The 18,766-nt window shown below is 37.3% G+C and overlaps 1 protein-coding gene across 1 annotated transcript in view; it reads left to right on the top strand.

Moving 5' to 3' along the window:
- Nucleotides 1-1,565: 1,565 nt before the first annotated feature.
- LOC135197216 (guanine nucleotide-binding protein G(s) subunit alpha) overlaps nucleotides 1,566-18,766 on the top strand; it is an 88,420-nt gene continuing 71,219 nt past the window's right edge. Inside the window, exon 1 of the mRNA XM_064224271.1 lies at nucleotides 1,566-2,415. Within this exon, the coding sequence (XP_064080341.1) occupies nucleotides 2,277-2,415 (139 nt within the window). The 5' untranslated portion in view covers nucleotides 1,566-2,276. The remainder of the gene's footprint in view (nucleotides 2,416-18,766) is intronic.

The following is an 18,766-nucleotide window of genomic DNA, read 5'->3' as shown; positions in this document are numbered from 1 at the left end:
CCAAGATCCTGAAATAAGTACCGTATAGGTACTAATAGTTCCTTCCCCAATAGGTTGCTCTCAGACTAGTTTCTTCTTGTGAAATCCTCTATTAATACCGCTCTTTATCTTCCCTTGTTATATAATGCTCCCGAGCTCTTGACACTAGTACCTCATTACCCAGAGTTAGCAGTTGTATTGAACATGACATCAATTCTTGCGATCTCAGTCCATGTAGAAGGAGGAGATGATCATTTTATAACCGTACTAGATTCATAACAAGAAAATTAAGACTTCTATAAGTTTTTTTTTTTTTTCAAGCGAGTCTCATTCAGAGAATAAGTGGAGAAAAAAAACGGGGCAGCACTACAAACCTTAAAAATATTTGTGTTTACTTGTTTGGCGTTATAAGTTTGTTTCATAAATGCATTAATAACGTAAAATCCAGTTTCAGTGAGTGAAGTTTAGTTTATGACCATCCAAAGTGAAAACTGTCTCCTCTGTCCGCGAGAACTAAATTCTGAACCGGTGTTATTTTCATCCGAGAGTTGCTTCTTATACAGATGTTATACTTACGAGACGCACCATGAATAGGTACCGTGTTCCACGTCAACGAGGGATCTGCGACTTCCCGTGAATAATGATGCTGCTTCGGAAAGTAACAGATAACTATATTTGCCAATGCTGATAAGAGGCTGGCAGCCTGGACCAACAAGGTCATGGCATATGACAGATGAGTGTGACTTAATAATTGTTGGCTGTAATTCAGCAGACGTCGGTTTAATCAAGCACTGTAGTCATCACAGCTGTAATGGGAGTCGGTGCTTGCAAATAACGAATGATATAGACATTGGATGGTTACTACGTGGCTTGTTAGAATTCTTATTACACATTTTCATCTGTCATAATTAGCCGAGTCTAGGCTGTGTCCTGAGAAGAATTACACAACTGCAGCCGAATACTCATTCCAGCATTTGTTGCACAGAGTGTTCTGTATATTCTTAAGTTAGTGCGTGTGTACAAAGTTAGGTACGTACATACATACTCTCAGTAAATGCAGAATGTATGTATGCGGGAAGGTAAACAGATGAATCACTGCATCTATTAATAATGAAGGTGGCGAGAGCAGGGGTCATAGGAAATTTATCCAATCGCGTGTGTCCCGGTTATTACTCATGCGACCGTGCGTGCTTGAATTATCATTGCGGTGCATTAATTTTACTCTGTTAATTTCGAATTTCTTATTGCACTTTTCATATCAATAAATGAAACAGGTATAACAGGTGCGAATACAGCTACGGGGCGGGCAATATGCCGCCTGTCGACCCTTCTTGCAGTGATTGGTCAACACCTGTCCTTTTAATAACGCTGTCAGACGTAGGAGTGCTGCCAGGTGTAAGGATGCCTTAGTCACATTATTCCGAAATCGAATATTATTCTGTTTGAATAAATTTATTTAATAAAAGTTAATGTGTGCTCCGGGAGTGTTGATTTTGGTTTTAATGCCAATTTGGAAATTTTATAAAAAAGAAGTCTGAAGTTGTCGTACATATCATCTCTCCGGGATGTTGGGATGCTCAAGTGATAAACTCGGCAGAGCCGAAGGTGTGATACTTGCACTCCCTCTTTTCGTTGATAGTTTTGCGCGTACGTGGAATATTTGTTCTTTTGTAGGTTAGGAAATCAAATTTGTGATATGGGAGGGTGTGATTGTGAAAATTTGTCGTAAAGAAAATTTGAAGGTGTTAACACTCGCGTAGTCTAAACAGGTCCCACCCTTCTGCGCAGACGGTTCCAACATGCAATATCCCGACCTAGAAGTATAATTCCTTGATATCAATAATCTCGATTTTTGCGTTAGGGATTTTTATATAGCACCATAGTGGATGATAATATTAATTTGTGGGGGAATAAAATGTGAAAAGTGTCATTCAATTATTATTGAAGGTAAAAAAAGGTGAAATTTGAGGGTGGTTATGACGTCACAGTTCCTTTAGGGAGACTGCCGGGATATGATCCACAGTTCGAGTTGGTGATTCTCTCAGTGAAGGAGTTTGTGCAGATGAATGAAGATCATGGTGAACGACTGAGATCGAGTGATATCTGGACCATCGCCCGCCATCCATGGCCCAGGTGGCTGCCACTTCACTCAGTGACATGTAGACAGGACCCCCATGACCTAGTGAGGCGCGAGATCAGCCGCAAAAATAGGCAACTGGTGCGGAAACGAGACAGGGCCGCGGGACGTCCGCGCCTGCCTGCGGCTAGGAGCTTTCTTCCAAGAGTGTACTAATGTCATGGGTTGTTTTGGTAGCGCTGGGGCGAAAGGCGACGCCGAGGAACATAAAAGGCGCAAGGAAGCAAACAAGAAGATAAACAAGCAAATTCAGCAGGATAAACAGGTGTACCGAGCGACCCACAGATTGTTATTATTAGGTAAAGTTCAACTTCTATTTATCGTCTGCTTAAAAGCGGCCATATTGGATCTCTTGTATCTCTTCCCTTCACATCATTAACCCGTGCAAAGTTCCGCCCTGTTTGGGGAAAGTAGTTGACCATCATTTGTATCATCCCATCGTCCATTCGCAATGACCTCTGAGGGTGGGCTGTAGAGTGGGCGGTGTGTCTGTGTGTGTCTGCAGGTGGTGGTGTAGAGGTGGAGACACCAGTTCGTGAGATGACAGATCTTTCTTTCCCTCTTTCTGTTCACGTAGTCTCTGATGATCTCTTATCCCTCCGGTCTTCCTTCGCCCTCTCTTCGCCTGTCACCTAAGGTTCATGGATGTCTTGAGTATGCAGTGTGATGCAATTACAGGCGATAGTCGGCCCTTCGTATGGCTCGTCGAAATCTGGGAGGTTCCTCGTCCAACTGTCGACTCCCCGGAGGTTCTCCTTTTATTTCGTACCTTGAGTGGCCATGTTAGGACACAGGTTCTAAATTAAAATCGAGCCTTCATCCTACATAATTAACGTAGAATTTTGTATAATATTGGCGTGTAAGATCCTATCCCTTTGCTGCGAAAGTTTGTCAGGATACCTAGTTAGTACCTAGCTATGCCTGCCGTCAATACAGGGTCTGTTTCGTGCAAGTCGGAAGAAAGGTCTGTTAAGAAATTTATAGCTAATACGTAAATCCTAGTTTGCATAAGGCAAATATTTAAGACAATTGTTTTGCTAATGTAAATTTCCCAAGTTGTGGTAGGAAGCCTGTTTCTATTGATAGGGCCTATGGTAGAAAGGTTGAATCAATTGCTGGCTTAATCTAGGATATTCCAAGCTGAATTACTTTCTGTGGTGGTTTAGCTACTAGCTAGTATCATTATCATTCATATCCGTATTTGGAGGCCCTCATTTGGTCAGTTCAAAGGGCCAGGTAATTCATCAGTCAATTTTGTGTTTGCATCCAAAGCTTGTTCTCCTACCAATGTCCTGAATAACCTAGATGACCTGTCCTAGCTTTATTTTAGTGTGTGCGTTTCTAGTGTCTTTTCTGTTCTTGAGGCTGCTTATCATTTATGCCTACATACTAGTAGTCCGGGAGCTGTACTTACAAGGGTACTAAATGTGCATCTTTGCTTCCAATTGGCCTATTCTGTAGCTAGGTATTGTGGATTTCCATGTTCCTTTGTGTATTTTTACATTGGGTTGTATATTTCTGGAGGAGTTTTTTACATTTTTCTTTGTTGCAATGTACAGTAGTGTCATGTCAAAATACTTATTCCTTTATGACTTAGTTGCCAGTTAGTGTTACCTAGTAAGAATGGGCTTGACCCTGTCCGTTTGGGGGTGATATGTAATTGTCTGTAGTTGAGAGTGGTAGAGAATTTTGTGAAGGCTACCATTTAATAGGATAGGCTTGCTTGTAGTATCCAGTTGTCACTAGGCTACTTTTAGTCAAATATTGATTTGTCATTAATTTTTCGGTAATCCCCAACCTCGTTTGTTCCTCTATAATATTAGACCTTTTGAACTGTTTTTATCTAATTTTTACTGCTCCTTTTGACTATAATTATACATTTAGTTAACCTCATTCAGGTTGTCTTCATTAGGTATATCCAATTCACATCCTTCGTTGTGTTCCCAGTTCACTTACTATTGTTCCAGTGTTTGTAAGATAAGTAGGATTGTTGGACTAGGCTAGAGGCTAGGGTGCAACATGCAGTGTTTGATAAATAGCCCATTTAGAAAGTAGGGTGGGTTGCAGATGTATATATAGGCATATATAGGTACCTTGTTGTGGTTTATAATAATTTTCATGACAGGGTCTGCTTTTTTTTATGTAGAATATTTAGCCTCGTGTTAATGACATAATGCAGAATGAGAAATGAATTGTTAGCCAATGATAATTTTATGTTTGCTCGTATGATTCTAGTAGCAACGAGATATCCTGTCTAGGGTATTAAACCAAATTCCTGAATGATACATGATAGTACGTCTGTTAAAAATATTTGGCATCCAGTAGGCCTAGCCCATCCATAAGAATTCAGGATGTGATATAATTCAGTTTATCTATATATAATTGTTTAAGATGGGGTTTCTTCTCTTGATTACATCTTGTGGCCAATAAGGTATGACAGTAGAGGAAGTATTTAATCGGGTAGTGTTAAATTGTGTAGACTAACCTGTATATTTTTACTATGAGAACTATGATCAGTTAATGAAGTAGTTTGATTAGCTAACCTACAATTTCATTCATTAATTTTTAGCAACTTGCCCCCTAGTGTGTTAATGTGCAATGAGTAAAAGCTAAGGTTTGGGTAATTTCAAAATTGAGGGTAGTAGTTCAAGTGAGTTGTTGAAGTGATCAATTTTAAGTTTTGTAGTGAATGTTGAAATGATCATTTGGGTTTCCTTGCTTGGTCAGTGATCCAGATGCACAGCAGTTTGGTCTGAAGGCACTCAGTCAACACCTACTAAAACCTTTGTATTAAATACTATTCTTGTTATAAACTAAACTAACAGCACTGATTACTCTAGATCTGAGAGCACACATGGAGGATTATTTCATAAATGAGATGACAGCTGTGATTTGTAAATGAGAAAATGAGATAACAACTTTGATTATTTAAAGTCACAGTTGATCACTTTGGATAGAACAGATACAGAGTAAAGGGCCCCATACACTGAATGATTTTCTAAACGACTGTGAACGATTGTCGTTATCGATACACACACACACACACACACACACACTACTCAGACAGTATGAACGATCTCTGCACTGATTTCAGTCTAAACAAATATTTTGTCTCAAAGACATGGCATCATCTCTAGAAGAGACATGTGCGAAAGTGTTATATCGGTAGACAAACATACATTTTTGCGAACGATACAGACAATTGTTCAGTGTATGGGGCCCTTAAAGGGTGGGAACCAATGCAGCTGTGGGCCAAGAAGATGCCACAGGCATAATGTAAGTGGTACCACCTGTGGGTTATTATGTACAATTCTTTACTTGGAGGTTCCTTTACCAGGTCAATAGGCCAGTCTCAGTCAGTCAAATCATCTTTTTGTGTTCGTGAAGACCGTTCATGGCTGGATGGATAACGTTTTTGGCAAAAGTCATTTGGTCTGATGCAAGATATCACCTAAACCTAGGCTACTTACAAAAAGGAGTATCTTTTTGGCATTCATTGCATTGCTTTTTACATTGTACTTTAGCTTTGTTCCCTTTGGTCTCTTTACATATATTGCTGTCCAACTTTTTTGAACTTTTTGTTCCAGTTTTCAAAAGTCAAAACTAAATCCTGTTGGACCATTTTATTACTTATTTCTAGGTTACATCTATTGTTCAAGACTGAATACTTTTGGCAGCCTCTATTATAACTTTATTTGTTTTATCAACTACCCCAATTGTTATATTTACCATTCAAGACCAATTCGTTTTGGTGAACACCATTCTTGGTTTTCCAATTTTCATTGCCATGAAAACATCTTTTGAGCAAATCTCATTATTACTTTGCTCTAGTTTTCAATTGTATCATTCAAGACAAAATTTTATGAGTCAGTCTATTATTATTTTCTTCAAGATTTCAACTTTATCTTTCAAGACTAAATCCTTTTGGGCAGTGTTCCAGTTTTCGACTGTCATTCAAGACCAAATCCATTGGACCCTCTTCCAGTTTTCACTCATTCAAGAATATGTAAATCCTTTGGGAAAACCCTATTCCAGTTGATTGACTTGGTTGGTTAAGTGTTTAAGAAACTTGCAGGACAGTAGTGGTTATTGGTTTCTTGGAAGTTGTTAGATCAAAATATTATGTAATGTAGATGATGTGCATCTGCTGAAGGCTATGCCAAGTTGTCCATAGTAACTGGTATACTGTACCCCTGATTATATGGCAGCCATAGTCAGCAATTTAGAGCACATTAGGCTTTAATCAGTTTTTTTCAGTTAGAATTTAGGTTGAAAAACGAGGGATAGCCATAAAAGCTGAAGCAGTAGTGTGAGATATTTATGCTTCATGTCTTTATTTCCAGTGCAATAAATTTATTAAAGAACTTAGTCAGATGTGACCGAAGATCATTCATCTTGTTCGGCTATTCCTTATCTGGGATCTTCTGACTAGTCCGCACATAGGACACCCTGTCCTGCTTGACCCAAGTTAATGAGAGCTTTGCTTTTACTCTCCTTGCTTTCTATCATTGCAAGATGGCCCAGAATTAGATTGTTTTGCACTAAGGAAAGTTCACATTTTGAATAAGGTGTAATTAGTTGAAATATTTGGGGTTACATATTTTTGCGGTAGTACCAAATTATCTTTTATAGTGAGCTTGTCTTGTATTTCGTGTAACTCTATACATCATGCTCTATCTAACATTATAGAGAGATTTTAGTTTAAAAGGTAAGAACAGTTACACTTTCAGAAATTCTACTTTGAGAATGTTTATCATTTTAACTAATTTTCTTGTGGTTGCTTGTTTTTGTTGTTACACTGCAATTTTCTGCACAGGAAATCCAATAAATGCCATGTGTCTGCATGACATCTAGACAACGTTCTAAATAAGTAGTTAAACCCAGTCTTCACCCTTCAGCATGGTTGTTCTCGAAAAAGGCCATGTTGTTAGAGTAAGAAAAAAATTGATGGTTGAAATTTAATGTAGCTTGAGATCATGTTGAGAGTTTTGTTTAGATTCCATTCTAAATATCTTTTATCCATTATGAACTGAGTTTTCTTTTCTTTTTTTTCCTTAATATACTTTGAAGATCTCCAGCCATATCAAATTCTGAACAGTAATCCCTACCAATTGAGCCCAGTTTAGTTTGTTATTTACTCGGTCTTTTTTAATTATATGCTCTCTGTTCAAGGAATTCTTTGAGTACTGTTGTAGTACATGGTTTTTTTGTATTCACAAGCACTGTACAGTACTTACACCTTGTTCTCACTCACAGACCTGTTGCTTAAACCTTTTTATGGCATCTTCCTCACCAAAAAACATCTTGAAGAGGATATGGTGCAGTACAGTCATTTTAATATATACTGAATTAAGTCTGGCATCTATAATTCAGCAGTAACAAGGATTAAGACCACACCCCTTCAGTACAGCCTCAAATCTCCATCTTCTTAATGGACAAAGTCTTTTTCAGCTGTTTGGCAGCTGGTGGTGGATTTTAAATAACCCCCTCCCCTGATGAAAAAATGTACACACATTTACAGCAAATCCTGAAAAGTGTAGGACAGCCACTTCTGATAAGATCATGTTAGAGTTCAGTATGTATGCAGTGTGTCGCAGGATGAAGAGCAATAGGATTTGAGTTTGAGTCAGACTGCAGATAGCCTACCCACACCAAAGTTGTGTAGGTTGTGTCCCTTTACCCCTCCCAACCCTCTATGCATCAGCAATCTAATCTGCTCATGGCATTTGTAAGGAGGCAACCAGCAGACACACATAGTGTTTGGGATTTTCTTCACCCTCATCCACACTTGCAATTTTAAGTGACTAAATATGTGTACTAACCAAGTCATACTGGAAAAAGGATGGTTAAAGGCCTGGTTGGTATGGAAAAGTGGGATAAAGTGATATTATAAGGAATAACATAGGTCCATCTTGATGTCTGAATAACTTCATTAATTTCATATCTTCTTCTTCTTCTTCCTAGCTTAAACCCATTTTTATATGGGGTCGCCATTACGAATGAGTAGTCTCCATCGATTTCTGTCTTGTGCCTCGTTCTCATTTATACCTTTCAATTCCATATCTTCCCTTACACAATCACGCCATCTCTTTCTTGGTCTTCCCTTCTTCCTTCTACCCCGCACTTCCATTTCCATCGTATGTCTTCCAACATGACTTTCCTCCCTTCGTAACAGGTGTCCATACCATCGAAGCCTTCCTTCCTGTAATTTCATATCTATGTGATCTTTATTAAATATGGGAAGCCGCTTGAACTCTCTTGCAGTGTAAGAAATGCACTGGTTGAATTTGAATTGATTTCCTTGAAACATTCACCAACTTTGTTTTGGTGTATAGGAACAGAATGTCCTTTGGCTGGTAGTTTCACGAAACAAAATTAAGTATTTTGTATTTCCTTGGCCCCTGTGAATGTAGAGGGCATTGGTACTTGAGCACATACTGTTGTCTTTTTATATCAATCCATCAGGAGTGGACTACTTGAGCAGCTGGCAGTTACCTGCAGACATGTATGTGTGTTTGCAGCCAAACACTGACCACATTATTTGTCCATGAAGAATAGCCTATCCACTGTGTTCCTTACTGATGAGTATGCTCTGATTGAAGTTAATACAATAAAAGCAGTAAATATATTTGATAGCATTTTCAAGAAGGGAAGTATCTATTTCGTTAGCTGTTGTAAATTTTATTTATATTTCTGCATATTTTTTAAACCAGATGCCAAAAGTAAGCATAGGGTGTTGTTTGAGCATAACATTCTAATTTAATTGGTAAGCTTAGTATTTACAAAATGAACAAGGTAAAGGATATTACCTGGGTGTAGGTGTGGGTGTACTGACAGCTCAAAATAGAAAGAAAATGCCCATGTACAGCCTTAAATGACAGCCTGAGTGACAGCTCCATAAGACATTAGAGTGCTGTTTTGTAATGTACATACTGTATATGCTCTTTATATACTTTTCTCAGATTATCTTGACAGTTCTAAAACCGTCATTCTGTGGTCCAGAAACTTCCATGGTTCGGCTCTTATTTTGAATTGGCCGCCATTAGTTCGTTGTGTGGCCATGAGGGCAGTGCCACATATTGTTTACAGCTTTTCTTAGAATCTGCAGAATATCTGACTTCCATGTCCTAAATTTAAAATTTTCATAGTCATCACTATTAGTTTCTTCGTCATTCATTTTTATTGTGTAGGGTAGTGAGGTGACCAAAATGAAGATTGTATTTCAGCAATCACAATTGCATTTGAAAGTTGCTGTAAAAAAATAGATAAATAAATGAACACGGCCATCTATTGTGGAAAATTAGAAATAAACATTCGCTAACTGAAGGAGGATAGATAACCTTTTCTAGCATGTATAAAGATTTATGCTTCAACTTCTTACCTTTATCATCATCTGATCTCATCACTTACAGCAGCTGCTGTTATCTGTATGGCATCCTGAGATCAGTTGATGCTAGAGGTAAGAAGTGCAAGCATAAATCTTTATCTATGCTAGAAAAGGTTTTCTATCCTACCCCCTTTAGTTAGTGAATGTTTAGTGTTCATTTTCCTAAATAGATGGCAGTGTGCTTTGTTTACTTTTTTGACGGCAACATACAAATCCACTTGATGATCACTGAAATTCATTCTTTATTTTGGTGATCTCATTATCCTCTACAGTCAAAATAAATGACAAAGAATCTTATACTAGTGATAATTAAGATAGCAAAATTAGGAGATGAAAGTCACCGATAATATTCTGCAGAATATGAGAAAAGTTAAGTTGTTGACTTAAAATAAAAAGTGGTATTAGAAATTTGCTAAGTCCGTAACTAGGCTAGACGATGTTTACATAGGGGCTTTATTTTTTAGGGGTGTGTTATTCTATATTCCAGGATTTTATGTGGTCAGTGTGTGGCCTGGTCCCATGATTCCCAGATTTAAGAAGTTGGATTGTGTCTTTCTAGTGCCCTTTACAAAGCCTAATTAGTTAATTTTTAATTATATGTACTATAAGGTACTGCACATGATCATGTTTTTCCCAGGCTAAGGTTTGGTTCAGTTGTTTTTAGGGTTGACTTGACATGATGTAAGCCATGAAAATGAGATAGTGCAGACTACACTTGTAACTGTTGTTTCCCTTTTTTTGTTCCTATAAATGGGAGTTAGACTCTAGCTTTATTAAATCAGTCACCATGCTGTTCTATATTTGTTAATCGGCATTGTAGGTAAACTCAAGCAAAACATAATTAATTAGCTATTTTTGAAAAGTGCTCAGTGTCATGTTCTGCTCTGATAAATATGTTGAACATACGTACTTGGAAGTGATGAAGCATGGCATTGTACTTTGTCATAAGTACAGTGTATTGTGTAGAGACAGGTGTTTTAATAGTTGTAACCTTTTGTGTTTGTATCATGAAGGAAGTGAATAGATGATCTTAACCTGCTAGATAACAGCAGCCTCCCTGGCTCTTTATTTTCTGATAGATTCGCTGAAAATGATGGTTCTTTTTGCCCAGCTTTTAGTTTTGGGATGTATAGATCATTTAGGAACCTATCTTGTTTAGTGTAACAATAATTATTTCAACAGGTAACATTTTTGCTGAATATTGTCTTTATGCTTAGAGGAATAGTGAGTACTACTCATATCACAGAGGGACAATATCGTCATGCTCTTGAAAGGACGTGTGTCACCTTGTCTTGTACCAAAGCCCTTTCATTCTGCCTTTTCTCTGAATGTAAAATTGGGAATCGTCTTAATCTGGGAGTGTTATTAATGGTAATGCCTATAAGTTAGAGGGGCTGTACTGTTTATTTCCTCATGAGCTAGAGAGGCTGAAATGTTTCGTGTACTAGTCGCCATGCCTCGCTTTTCCGACTTAAATTGCTGTTTGTTTACAAACAGTATACATATTCAGTTTTGTCAGGCTTCTGCTCCTCTTGGTATGAGAGGCAATGAACAAGCAGGTGCAAGAGCCAAATACTACTATATAACAAAACTGACTAGTATTGATTATCACTCATTAAACTGAATAAAATTGATGATCCCTCAGTTTCTTGTACTGACATAAAATTATCTACTCAGTCTTTTATTTAAAAAAAAATGGCAAAGTGAATGATTCTTTCTTTTGAGAACTTACAATATCAGATAATCAATCCATTGGTGAACTTTGATCATTATCATACCAGGGAAGTCATGGGTTTCATACTAGGCTGTGAGTAGACTGAGATTATGCCATATTCATTTAACCCACAAGTTCATCCTGGAGGTGATATACCACCAATATGTGAAGATTGTGATTTCCCCTTACTGTAGAGCACTTATATTAGAGATGGTAGCATAAAATTTCAGGTTCCAGAGGAGAGGTTTATTAATGATGACAATGTAAACAGCCTTTGACGCTTGTGATAACCTTTTTATCTATTACGTACTGGACTAGTTTATCAGTAATTTTATCACCTTTATCATTTGACCGTTTTCTATTACAGCACTGAATAACCAGATAGTTCCAATGCCACTCATCAGGATGTTTAAACTTTCATATATCAGTCAATCCATACACTGTACATTACTGTATATGTTCATTGTATGTACATACTATATTCTTTCTCAGGTGGTTTCTGTGGAAATGTGATTCGCAATTCTTAAAACTAAAAATATTTCTGAAATTGAATTATGAAGATTTGTTTGATAATTTTTTGTTGCTCTACTCCAATTGTACAGGTATCCCTTGAAGAATGACTTGTTGATATATAGGATACAAGTTTTTCATGTCAGAACATTTGTCAGTAAATAAAGAAACATGTTTTAGATTGCTTAAAAACACTGTTTAGTGATTGGTGTTATTGGAGAACTCGGTGTTGTCAGGTTGAGCTACTTAGCTCTTGTAGGTAAACTAGTATTGCTACTTACTCACAAAAATCACAAATGATTACAACTACTACTTTTTTGTTTTAGGTGCCACACAAAGTAAGTGTGGCATAACAAAACCAAACAGTGGCTCAAGAGGCTTGGCTATATTTTTCCTTAAAACATTAAGATATGATTCACACTAAAAATAGTTATCGGTGTAGGGTTTTAACATACAGTAAACTATAACAAAACATATATGTTTTTGAAAGAAAAGAGAAATCCAAACAAAAAATATTAATATAATCACTATATAATATGCATTTTCTGTAACATGAACTGCTTGCATGCACAAGAAGTTATATAGTAGTGAATAGTGCAACCTAGTGTTTGTTATATATATATATATATGTATATGTACAGTTTTTTATTATTATTATGGTATGCTGAATGGCTTTGGGACTTGAAAGTTAGCAGTGGTAAAGAAATTATGACATTAACTTTGCATTAAAAAAAGTTTTTGTATGAAAGCAATTTCAAAGTTTAGTTGGATTCTGTGCTTAAGTTTGTAGTATATGATCGTCAAGTAGTGATTAAATAAGAACATTACACTTTAAGAGAGATGGTAGTGAAAACCAATTAACAGGGTATTTGGCATATTGCATCGTAACACGGTTTTGTTGTCAAATTTTCATAACATTTTAACATTAAAATATGAAATTTTACTTTCTGTTCAAATGCTATACTTTAACTGAATGCTATACTCATGAGTGCAAAACATACTTTCTGGGCTAATTAGTTTTGTTTATGGAAGGGGGCAGAGAGTTACAGTACAAGTGTATTTTCAACATTACATATTTGGCAAATCTGCCTTGCATCAGTTTCCATAGATACCTGTGCATTTTACCCTATTACATTACTGTATGGATAGTTGCTGTCAGCAGTACATAACTATGCATTTGTTTGAAGGGAGAGAGAGAGAGAGAGAGAGAGAGAGAGAGAGAGAGAGAGAGAGAGAGAGAGAGAGAGAGAGAGAGATATCTTACCATCAGGTGCAATTGTGATAGGCTATGATACATTTTTGGTAAAAAAATAAGGCCAATACATTTTTGCTAAATGTTGTGTTTGTATTTTTGTTGATGAATGGCTTTATTATTTACTACCCATTTACTGTGCTGCATGTTAAACTATGCACATATTATATTGATCCTTCAATATTGTTTTATATATACATATATATATATATATATATATATATATACTATATATATATATATATATATATATATATATATATATATATATATATATATGGAAATAGAGATAAACTAACTAGATTAGAATCTCGTAAGCTTTCTCTCTCAAGTTTCAGGTTTTTCAGTTAGCTAATTGTTTGCAAGACAGTTTGTGTGTTTTTGCATAATTCATGAAAGTGGCTGTGTGGAAAGAGAGAGAAGACTGCGTACTGCAAATAAATATTTAAGGTTTTGATGTTCTATCTTATATAATTATGTTTTTTAACCAGTCATTAAATTTAAATAGTGTGAAATTATTTTATTGGACTTTTGTACTGTAAGAAGCAGTTGTGTTCTTGAGTACACATATAATTATAGTAGTTCTTTAGGGTAATACTTCAGAACAATGTGGCACTCTCACTATCTAGGTGCATTGTGTGTGGATATTTTGTTATTGGCAATTACTTTCAACTTAGGTTTTCTTTAACCATTATGTAAGGTTGCTACTCTGTCTTATAGAGATATTTTGTTTGAAGTTTCTGTCTTTTAGAGACATTCTGGTTGAAGTTTATTTCAGATTTATTTTCCTTGCTATTGTCAATGTTGGTGGTTCTGCTTATTTTTTGTATCATGCAAAGGTGTTTGTCATATATTTAGTTTCTTGCAAATTATTTTGAATTAAAGACATTCCAACCTCTTAAATTGTGCACTGTAAAGTTCTTGATGGGTGTGAATTGAAGGATGTTGGGTACTTGCATTCAGATTAAGTTCCTTTAAATGGTTGCTAGTGTGACAGTATTCGATGTTTTATTAATAGTAATTCATTTATTATTTTACTTATTGTTTTTTGCCATCCAGTATCTTAATATGGATTTCATATAAATGACTGAGTGCTCACTGAGATTATGAGCTTTAGTTCATGCTGCATAAAGATGTTCCATAAATGTGATCATCCTTTTGCATTCAGATCTCCCCTGACTATGCATACAGCCCACCACACAAAGCATGTTATGTATTTGATGCCAAGTCTTGCTAGTTCATTTGTGAGATTCAGAACCACCTAGTTTTATTAAAAGTTTTGTTTTTTATGACCAATTTGTGGTGAGATTTTCCAAATTATGTGGTTTGAACTGATGGAACTTGTGATATTAGCTGTAGCAAATACTTTTTTATTCGACACAATGAGTTGAGTCCCACTTCAAAAATGTTTGTTTTTCCAGTTGTTTAACTCAGCATTTATATTATTTGATGTCTTATTGGCTTTCCATATTTTATTCTGTACAGAACTTACCAGTTTCCTTATGAACTGTTCTCACGGTTGGGGCCCTTGGGCTTGTAAGCGTTCTGTTTTACGAACTAACATTGCAGGTTGGCTTGTCTTTATATTTATTTACTTACAGGATTCGTTCAGCCATCTTTTGAAGGATATAAGAACTCTCTTATTGGTGACCCATACTTGTTTTCAGCGTTGAGTTCTTTGACCATTCTCTGAAGATGTTGCTGTTCTATCATATAAATGTTACATTAGGGAATCTTATTGGACATTCTCTTTATTGCTCTCTCTTAAAAAATTATTGTAGGATGTCATAGTAGTTCTAGGTGGTTTTTGGTAAGAAAATGAGGTTCTCTTATTTTCTTCTAAGTGGCAGTAACTAATGCAGCTTCTGTTTGTGAAGTGTGTGCAGTCATTACTTAGTAGCTAGGTAATTACTAGCAAAATGTGCAGAGACATGAGAATGCATTGAATGATACTCATGGTGACTGAATAAGCAAAAGCTGATTTCTGGATGTGAACATTTGTTCACCATGAAATTGACATTGTGTTCCAGATTGTTTCTTAGATTTTCTTTTTAAATCCAGAGCATGTGATGTATAGGAATTCATTCTGTAGCTATGTATGTTACTAATTGGGTTAAGTTAATTACAAGAAAAAGTAATTTATTGCAGTTAATTAGCATTGAAGAGTGTTGGATATGGTTCTTTATTTTCCTTCAATATGGCTGAAGTGCATTCATTCATTCATTTATAAGAGACAGTGGCAGGTTTTTTTTTTTTTTTTTTAAACTAAGGAATGCCTAGGATATGAAGTGGTAACCGACTTGCGTTTGGTTTGCAAATTTTTTCTTTCTCTTTTCCCATCATGCCAGAAAAAGACCCTGTGAATATGTGGTATATATATTTTTGTTAAGGAAGAGAGTTCTGTACTATTGATATTATATGCCATTTTAGCATTTAAATCTGTAGTCAAGGATATGACAATTGATGAAATGCCATTCTGTATGACGTTTGGTCAGTTAGTCAAATATAAGTTTATTAGCTTATGCTCTCTGCTGTAAAAATTGTTGTCAAATTCCTTAGTAAATTCTTTAGTGAAGGAATAGAGTACAGAATTTCTTTTCTGTCCCATGTTTAAATACAACGTATATCTTGGCCCTGATTAATTTTGGTTAGGTATTTGTCCTGTCTGCAGGTACCTTTCACATAAATTGATTTTAGTGCTGTCTTTGACTTACTTAGTCAACAGTAGCTTCATAAATAGACACAGTATTGTTAGCATGAGAGGCTATGTACTTGCTTTCATTATTGCAATATTATTTAGGGAATGTACTGTAGAGTTGTTGTTGCTGATGGGGCTCTTTTCAAGTTAGGATTAATTTTATTTAGTATATTTCACTGGGTATTCTTTGTCAATTGAAGTTTTAGTCATTAACACTGACATGATTGGACTTTGTATGACATGATTGGACTTTGTAAGGCCTGATATTTGTGAACGTACAGTACTCTATCTATTTATCAATTTCAGCTTTTTTTTTTTTTTTTTTTTTTTTTTTTTTTTTTTTTTTTTTCTGTCAATTGTAAATGGCACTGTTTAGCACAATTATATACCTGGTTCTAAGCATGTCCATTCATGTTAATGGTCTTTAGAACTCTGGTATAGTATTTAGGAAGAAATTCTCAGTTGTTTTGGGTTAATACAGGTGTTTTAGATAAATTACTGAGTAGTTTCATAAAAGTAACTTACCAACTAAGTACTACATAACTAATGTTTCTAACTTGTGCGACAGCTTAACTTTTGACATATGTGGTAGCTCTTCAATTGTTGTAGGTGACAAACCCCACCCACTTCCAGGGGAGAATAGGTACAGCACGGCTGAAGACTTTAAATCGTTTCTGCAAGGTAATGACTGAAATGCAGTTTTCTTTAGCAACTTTATGTTGAATTTGGTGAAGTGGTCAATATTTTTGTAGTTGCCTTCATGATGAAAGCCTCCTATTACTAGCATACAATTTGTAGTAATTGTAGTCCCTCATTGAAAAAGTGGATTACACACTCGCCTACCGATTTGGTAGCCTGAGCTCCTCCCTGCTGTGCTAACTTGGACTCCTAGGAATTTATTTCTGGTGATTAGAAATTAATTTTTCAATGTAATGTGGTTCAGATCCCACAATAAGCTGCATGTCCTGTTGCTAAATAACCAGTTGGTTCCTAGCTACGTAAAAATATCTAATCTTATGGGTCAGCCCTAGGAGAGCTGTTAATCAGCTCTGGTCTGGTTAAGCTAAGATATACTTAACTTTTGTAGTAATTGTAGAGGACAGAATTGTTCATTTGAATTGACTTCTGTTGAATGCAGGGACTGGGATAATGGGAAATGGAATATTTGAAAAGCCCACTTGGATAAGCTGGAAAGAGAGAAAAGGGAAGATGGCTGCGAGTGCTAGAGCTAGGAAATTAGCTTGCTTAGAATGTACTCCTAAGTCAGGTGTAGCTGATTTATCTGTTCTGTCAGCTCCTTTAACTGCCCTTTCCTCATTAACCAGCCCGCTATTCCACCCACTCCTTTACCTGACTCACATGTGTCAGACCCTAATGCCATTGCCAGACCAGAAATTTGGTCTTCTAGTTAATACTGTGGCGCAGTTAGCATCTCTTGAGGTCCTTATGGACAAAGTGTGTGCTAAAAGTGCAAGTGCAGTGTCATTGGAGGAGGTGGTTACTCCTCTTAACCTGGGAGGAGGCATACTGGAAGCCCAAGAGAGGTCTGTGGGTAAGGTCTGAGCAGACAGCTATGGGAAAGGTGTCCGAAAGGATGTTTATGAGCTTTCTCACAGTGCTTCAGATTCCAGCCCTGATAAAAGGAGGCACTGTTGGTACTTTTCTGATGATTCTTGTCCTTTGAAGTGGTGCGTAGTGGTTGCAGACTGCTCTTCTCCTCCTCCCTGTAAGCGCCTCAAAGAGCCTGAGTGCAGTCCTCAGCCTTCCTGTAGTTTCTTGGTCAGACCAGAGCAGTTTTCGCCCGAGCATCTATCCAGTTCCCGAGGGCACCCAGCAGCTCCTGAGTGCTCAGTGTCACCTCCTGTGCGCTTAGCCCCAGCTGTCAAGTGCCCGGCACCACGCTTCTGCCACCCGGACCACCTCTTCAGTTGCCTGCCACAATTGTCCTGCTTCCATGGAGCTTGATCCTTTACTGGCGCCCAATTAGCGCCAACTTGATCCCACTATGGGTATTCTTCAGAGTACACTTACAGTATCAAAGGACCCTCCAGACTTGTCACCGATTATTTCAGATGACGAGTTCCTTGACCAGCCACCTGCTCCCACCCCTTAAGCAGGTCTCCTCAGATATTTTTAAGTTGCTTTTCCGTCTTGTTTTCTCTCCTGCAGCTCTTGCTTCTGCCTCTGTTCTTATGATGAGGAACCAGCCTGTTGAGAGTTCTAGGCTTCCTAAGATGGTTTTGTCCTCCTCGTCCATGTAAACCTTGAGAGAGATTGGAGAGTGGCTCTTGGTGAAGAGAGCAGGGCAAGGTGGTCTTCTGTGCTCCTCCCTCTTGTCTTTCACATAGTTCTCTCTTATGCCACTGGAGAAGCTCCTTTTTTGTGAGTCACTGCCTCCTCCCAAGGGGTGTTCTCTGGCCTTATTGATTCGTCCTGAAGGTCGGCCTTCACATCGGCCAAGATCGTGCTCTCCCTGCAGGCTGGCTGGATGTCCTTTTCTGCACAGACAAAACCATTAGGGATGGTTCCCTTGTTTTCTGTGGGTGTACATAATGAAAAAGAGGGATCATAAGTGTTTTTTCAGTACCAAAAGTTTTGCTACCACCCAGAAATCTGTGCTCCTCTTTTGATCTTTGGATCATTATCATCTTTTTCCTCTGGCCAGAGTTAATGAGATTGCCTCAGATCTTCAACAGAAGTCTACTGGCTCAGTCAGCCAAACGTCCCGAGGAACCAGCCTCATTTGGTGCTAAGATGGTCTCTCCTCTTCAGCAGCAGCCTTTTTGTAGCAGTAGGGCAAAATTCTAACCCAGACCTTCCTGCAGAGGCTATTGCTAAGTGTAGATGCCAGTCTTCTTCTAGGGTCTACCAAGTTAAGTGTCAGTATTCCACAGCTGGTGTAGAAGACATTGCATCTCTTCTACTCAGACCTCTGATAACAGATTGCAGATTTTCAGCTTCTCTTCAGGACGTCCAGAGGTTTATCTTCTATTATTAAGGGCTTCATATTTAGATACAGTGGCCTGGATCTGAGATATAATCAGGACATCAGCAACTTATGCCCTTCTATACAGCTAAGCAAAGCAAGA

Source organism: Macrobrachium nipponense, chromosome 18, assembly GCF_015104395.2.
Source record: "Macrobrachium nipponense isolate FS-2020 chromosome 18, ASM1510439v2, whole genome shotgun sequence".
Classification (NCBI taxonomy): Eukaryota; Metazoa; Arthropoda; class Malacostraca; order Decapoda; family Palaemonidae; genus Macrobrachium; species Macrobrachium nipponense.
The sequence above is the reverse complement of the archived record's forward strand: the minus strand, read 5'-3'. Positions and strand labels throughout refer to the sequence as shown.